The 7,235-nt window shown below is 47.6% G+C and overlaps 1 protein-coding gene across 1 annotated transcript; it reads right to left on the bottom strand.

Moving 5' to 3' along the window:
* Positions 1-1,175: 1,175 nt before the first annotated feature.
* Positions 1,176-5,870, bottom strand: LOC138958192 (metabotropic glutamate receptor 5-like). Its single transcript, XM_070329278.1, has 4 exons — positions 5,696-5,870; positions 4,843-5,109; positions 2,724-3,797; positions 1,176-2,423 (listed from the first exon to the last, which is right to left on the bottom strand). Exons 1-4 carry the CDS (start codon positions 5,858-5,860, stop codon positions 1,776-1,778), a joined length of 2,154 nt encoding a protein of 717 aa, XP_070185379.1. The 5' UTR covers positions 5,861-5,870; the 3' UTR covers positions 1,176-1,775.
* Between the last annotated feature and the right edge of the window lie 1,365 nt (positions 5,871-7,235).

Here is a 7,235-nt window from a genome sequence, read left to right as displayed (position 1 = left end):
ATCAAATTGATTTAAATTTTTGTAAAGCAATCTTCGACGAAGGCCGGACTTCGGTATTGCATTTCAGCTTGGTGGCTTAAAAATTAAATAATCACTTTGGTCATTAAAAATCTGAAAGTTGTAATAATTTTTTTTATATAAAACGATCCCAATTTACGTTCATCTTATTCTACATCATTCCCTGATTCCAAAAATATATACATTTTTATATGTTATATTTGGATTAAAAACAAGCTCTGAAAATTAAAAATATAAAAATTATGATCAAAATTAAATTTCCGAAATCGATTTAAAAACAATTTCATCTTATTCCTTGTCGGTTCCTGATTCCAAAAACATATAGATATGATATGTTTGGATTAAAAACACGCTCAGAAAGTTAAAACGAAGAGAGGTACAGAAAAGCGTGCTATGCAGCACAGCGAAACCACTACCGCGCTGAACAGGCTCGTCAGTTTCATTCCGTTATGCACAAGCGGCGGACTACGGTCATTGTGAAAAAATGCAGTGCGTTCAGTTTCATTCTGTGAGTTCCACAGCTTGACTAAATGTAGTAATTTCGCCTTACGCGACTTGTTTTATTCTGAATTTTGGAACGTTGGCAGTCTCTTTGTTTTTGGATTGGGTCTGTTCTAAATAACACAGGATGTGGCTACATTGACGTCACAACATGGACATGTACGTGTATTCATCTTTTTGAATGGAAGATGTTGTTTTGTTGTTCGTACGCTGCAGGCCGCTGTTTAGAAAGCTGATACAGATGGAATAATAACACAGAACACTCGTTTTGCGGTTTGATCAATTTCTGTAGCGAGTGGGCCATGGGACTTATAAACAAGTCGCGAAAGGCGAAAATACAACATTTAGTCAAGCTATCGAACTCACAGAATGAAACTGAACGCAATGCAATTTGTCAGCAAGACCGTATACTCGTAGCATCGTCAGTCCACCACTTGTGGCAAAGGCAGTGAAATTGACAAGAAGAGCGGGGTAGTAGTTGCGCTAAGAAGGATAGCACGCTTTTCACACACACACACACACACACACACACACACACACACACACACACACACACACACACACACACACACACACACACACACACACACACACACACACACACACACACACACACACACACACACACACACACATTATGGAAATCAATCGGACTAATCAGATCCTGTTTGTCCAGCCTGAAGAGATTGAGAATTTAGAAAAGACAAACAAACAAACAGAACTATGATTATAGGGTAAGGCATGAACAAATTAGAAAGAAGAATCGTGGAACAAAACAACATCTACTTTCGATTGTTTTTCTTTATATGGCATTCGCACTCAAACACACGACTTCGTGTCAGGAACATGAACCCCATAGTCCGTGGGAAACGTAGTTATTGTCAGTTATTTGGCTTCAGTGGTGAAAACTGTCAACAAAAACTACCTGAAATATCCGACGATATTCATCTTGACAAAAAAAGATCGCTCACAAAAGAACTTTATAGGATGAATATGATTTAAAAAAAAAAGAAGCTCACTGAACAATACACAGAATGAATCCAATAAAAAATAATCGTATTGAGCAATACATGGGATGAATCTGATTTTGTTTTAAGTCGTTCACTGAGCACGTCACGTTTTAATATGATTAAAAAAAATCTCTCATTGCATGAGCACTATGCGGGGTCAATCTGATTCAAATTCTCCCACTGGGCAATACACGTGATGAATCTGATTTTGTTGTTGTTGAAAAAAAATCGCTCCCAGCATGAGCGCTACACCGGGTGAATCTGATTAAAATTTGGCGCTTTGTCTTCAGAGTCAAAAACACCGGAACCGTTGTGCTGCGCATGCTCACACTCCACGTGACTCTCCCCGATGCGCGGGAGACCGACGTTCATCATGCTGACCCTCGGCCGCCCCCCCAGCCCCGGCACCCCAGTCCCCGTCTCCGTGGTGGACCCGTTCATTGACCTGGTCACCCCTCCCGCTCCCCCGCCGTGCACGGTGGTCTGGTTGATGTCCCCAGCCCCCTCCAGGTAGCAGACGGCGTAGATCTTGGGCAGGAAGAGGAAGACGAGGGCGACGGAGTGGTTGAGAGCGACGGCCAGCGCCAGCATCAGCATCCTGAGCAGCTGTCGCTGGGACACGATGTAGGCCGGCACGAAGCAGCACAGCACCACCAGCTTGGTGCTGACGCACATGGAGATGAAGCGCGACTCGTTGAAGTTGTCGGGCAGGCGGCGCGTCTTGAATGCCAGCAGCGTGCACACGGCCACCAGCAGCACGTTGTAGACCAGGAAGGACGCCAGGGCGGCCTGCGGGAACTCGCAGCTCAGCTCCACATAGTACTCCTGGGGCGAGCTCTGCGACAGCCGGTGCCACTCAGGGTGCTCCAGCATCATCACCACGCACATCACCACCTGGAAGGGAAGGAGAGGCAAGAATCAGAAGAATACTCGACCAGATCTGGGCTGGTATGCATGAGTCAAATTTAAAGACTTTAGTCCGGGATAAACTGCATTGCTGGTACAGTTTATTCAGTACTAAAACCTCTAACCTCAACTTGTGCGTATTATCACTGAGAAAAAAAATTAAGTTAGCGCTCTAAATGGATTAGAGAAAGTGTAAGCGAGAGAACTTGTGGGAGAGGAACTGAAAGAGAGAAATGAAGGGACAGATGGATGGAGTCAGTGCGTGTTGGTGTGCGCGCTCTCTCTTACCTGCACGGCAATGAAGGCAAAGGAGAAGACAATCTGGTGTCCGGACTCGATGAAGCGCGGCCTCCTCGCGGACCTCTTGCTGGCCTCAAAGATACGGAAGATGCGCAGCGCGCGCACCAGTAGCGGTCCGTACAGCAAGGTGAAGGACAGACAGAAGAGCAGGAAGTTCAACCTGCACGTGAGGTCGGTGGGCGGGGCCACCATCGTTACCATGACGACGTAACCCATGGCAATGGCCAGCAGCATGAGGAAGGACAGCTCGCGGGAACTGGCCTTGATGACGCGACACGAGCGATGACGATGGAAGAAGATGAAGACAAGGAGGCAGACGAGGAGACAGAGAAAAGCCAGCGCGGTCTGTACGGCGCCCATGACGCTGTCCAGGCGGGGTGTGTCCGGGGGGATGGCCAGGCAGGTGGACTCGTCCGTGTCGGGGTCGGGCCAGGTGAACGGGGGACACGCCTCGCAGCGAGTGCCGTTAAAAGCCAGACGATCGTTGACACGGCACGGGTTACACAGCCAGCAACACGTCACTTCCTGCACCACGCGCGCCTCGTGAGCGGCGCAGGGGTGGCTGCACTTGGACTCGGGGTGGTCCTGGCCCGGCAGCGGCGCGTGGTAGAACCAGGTGACGTTGTTGGTGAGGGTCATCTTGCGGGTCAGCGAGTCGAACTCCGCCACCACCACCGTGTCGTACACATGCACGGGGTCCGGCACCACCTGCTTGATGACGTAGCGGCCCAGGCGGTCCCCGTTGGCGTCCAGCTCCAGCCAGCCCGTGTAGCCGTTCTGTCGCGTGGCCTTCAGCTCGCTCAGCAGGCGCGGCCCCGTCACGCAATCACGTGCACCACGTCCCGTCACGCCCTCACACTCGGGGGTCGCGGCCAGCACGCGCGCTGTGGCGTTGGCCAGCATGAAGACCGTGTCGATGATGTGGCCGGAGAAGGTGGTGGGTCTGTTGTCGCTGGCGTTGGCCTCGTGAGCCGTCAGCGTGGTGTTGCAAGTGCCGTCCTGTAGGGAGCAGTTGAACAGCCTCTCCCAGTACTCCGGGAACCAGGGGTCTGCTGTGTCGTTCTGTCATTGAGAATATTTAAAGTTCAGAACTGTTGTGCTAAGAAACAAGACCACAAAAGTCTCTCCCAGTACAAAGAAAATACAGTTGTTTGGTATTTAATAACAGTTGTTTGGTATTTGATAACAGTTGTTTGGTATTTGCTATTTGGGATATCTTATTGTACTTGGGGAATTGGCCGATCAATACCAGGCGTTATGGTTTTTTTATTCAAATTGCAACACGAATACGTGCAATACTAGTGTAATACACTGTGTTCGGATATAACCCTGTCGGGTTTACATGGGTTGTGAAAGAATGAATACCCTTGCTTTTAGTGAGTCAAATAATCCACATGCGTTCCTTGTCCCCGTGTTTCCGACACACCCCTCGCTAGTGGCTCGCCCGTGTTTCCGACACACCCCTCGCTGGTGGCTCGCCCGTGTTTCCGACACACCCCTCGCTAGTGGCTCGCCCGTGTTTCCGACACACCCCTCGCTAGTGGCTCGCCCGTGTTTCCGACACACCCCTCGCTGGTGGCTCGCCCGTGTTTCCGACACACCCCTCGCTGGTGGCTCGCCCGGGCATTGTTTGTCTCACTAAAAGCAAAAATATTCACTATTTGGTTTTCAACAATGTTTTATCTCTGTTTGACATGTTCATGAAATGTACATAATAATAAAGGGAAGACAACAACAAACCTACGGCTTATGGTGGTGTTTTCACTCTTTCCTGACCCAAACAAACCTACGGCTTATGGTGGTGTTTTCACTCTTTCCTGACCCAAACAAACCTACGGCTTATGGTGGTGTTTTCACTCTTTCCTGGCCCATACAAACCTACGGCTTATGGTGGTGTTTTCACTCTTTCCTGGCCCATACAAACCTACGGCTTATGGTGGTGTTTTCACTCTTTCCCGACCCATACAAACCTACGGCTTATGGTGGTGTTTTCCCTCTTTCCTGACCCAAACAAACCTACGGCTTATGGTGGTGTTTTCACTCTTTCCTGATCCATACAAACCTGACAGAGTTATTTACGATCATCGTTTATTCGCTGACCACCTACCGGCCGTAAGTTCATGAACCGCTCCTCAAACTCGTCGATGTCAGCGACCATTGGGCTGACCAGGAAGGCGTCCAGCAGGAGGTCGCCGAGGTCAGTCATGTAGGTGGGCGAGTTGGCCCAGGCATCACTGGCCATCCAGAGGAAGGACCCTGAAGGCGACAGTAGTCCAGTGGCGGCGATGATCATCTGGGCGTTGTCGCGGTTACTGATGACTATTACCACGCGTGCGTTGCTATGAGCGACGAGATCCTCTGCTACATCCTCTGCCTGAAACAGACGAATTTGGGTTTTCTTTAGAAAGAAATGGAAGTAAGCGCTCGGCAAGTAGGTTATAAACAGAAACTGTGATAAAAAAAAATAGAGAGGTAGTCTTACATTGGGGGATCTTGATAGAGGGCTTGCACTGGACTATCACTGCTTCTGCTGCTGTTACCACTGCTCCTCTTCCTCCTCCTCCTTCTACTACTACTACTACTACTACTACTACTACTACTACTACTACTACTACTACTACTACTACTACTACTACTACTACTACTACTACTACTACTACTACTACTACTACGACGACGACGACGATCGACTACGACTACTACTACGACAACTGCTACCACCACCACCACCACCACCACCACTACTACTACTACTACTACTACTACTACTACTACGACTGCGACTACGACTACCACCACCACGACCACCACCACCACCACCACCACTACTACTACTACTACTATACCCCAACCCCTCCTCTTCCTGGACACAATTACGAGAGGACAGCACGTTTCGCCCTGCAGTCCGGACTTTCGATCTTACAACGAACGACAAGAAGAACAAGAAAGGACACAATTACCTCATCCACGGTCATCTTTCTGGAGATCTTTCGGACGACGGCCAGGCAGATGCCGTTCTGGTCAAAGAGGTCCCTGAGCTGTTTGAATCCGTTCTCCCCGTAACTGCCCGTCACATGAACCACTGACACGTATGTCCAGCCGTGCTGCTTGATGATGTGGAACATGGCCCGAAACTGGAACCTGTCACATACACATTGAAAAGTGTCGTGTGAATGATGTGGAACATGGCCCGAAACTGAAACCTGTCACATTCACATTGAAAAGTGTTGTGTGAATGATGTGAAACATGGCCCGAAACTGGAACCTGTCACATACACATTGAAAAGTGTCGTGTGAATGATGTGGAACATGGCCCGCAACTGGAACCTGTCAATACACATTAAAAAGTGTCGTGTGAAACTGGAACCTGTCACATACACATTGAAAAGTGTCGTGTGAATGATGTGGAACATGGCCCGAAACTGGAACCTGTCACATACACATTGAAAAGTGTCGTGTGAATGATGTGGAACATGGCCCGAAACTGGAACCTGTCAATACACATTAAAAAGTGTCGTGTGAATGATGTGGAACATGGCCCGAAACTGGAACCTGTCACATACACATTGAAAAGTGTCGTGTGAATGATGTGGAACATGGCCCGAAACTGGAACCTGTCACAAGCATATTGTTTAATAAGATAAACCAAGAATTGCAGGTAAATGGAACGTTGAATTATTGACCAAAAAACCCGTTACAACAACCTACAATTCTTGTTTTTTGATTTTGAATTTTGGAACGTTAGCAGTCTATCTGTTCTTTGGATTTTTGCTCATAAGACATAAGATCACTTATTGTCCAGACATGGATGGACAAGTGTGCTTCGACTGCTCTGAAACATATTGTATAAATAATAACAATTGTCGGTAAGTACTGGTGTCACATGACTGATGTGAACCAGTTGATTGGCTAATGGCGATGCGCTAAAACTGTTAGCGCACTCTTGGAGTGCGCTAACTTTTCCACAGAGCGTATTCTTCCGCCCTTTGCCTAAGCGACAGTGTACTCTCATCCTCAGAATTAATTAATGACATGTAGCTTATATTCTCCACAATACCAATGATTATGACCATAAATTTCCTGCTTCTCAATTAAAGCAGAAGTGGGTTTTTTCTGACAGATTGCATGTGCCTGTGCCACAGTGCCACTGATCTAGAAATAGAAGCCGGTGTGTTTCATCTCATTTTCGCCGACTAGCATAGATTCTTCTCATATGCCGTGTTAGTGGCATGTAGCTTATCATCCACATTACCAAATGATGAGTTAGTATACTATTCCCAGCGGCTAACAGAAAACACAAGTGTTATTCCGATAACGTACCAGTTAGACCAGCATTTGGAAGACTGACTCGATCGGCTCTGTCATACGTAGCAGACTACACTGAAATACGACTGCATCAGTTCAGTAAATGAATGGTTTCCGAATTATTATTTCAAGGCAAGAACAATCGTAATCGAAAACGTGTAGGGTTCAGAACGTTCTTACCATATATAAGACTTA

This window comes from Littorina saxatilis, linkage group LG2 (assembly GCF_037325665.1).
Source record: "Littorina saxatilis isolate snail1 linkage group LG2, US_GU_Lsax_2.0, whole genome shotgun sequence".
Taxonomy (NCBI): domain Eukaryota; kingdom Metazoa; phylum Mollusca; class Gastropoda; order Littorinimorpha; family Littorinidae; genus Littorina; species Littorina saxatilis.
Note: the sequence above shows the minus strand (reverse complement) of the source record. Positions and strands in the feature narration are given on the sequence as shown.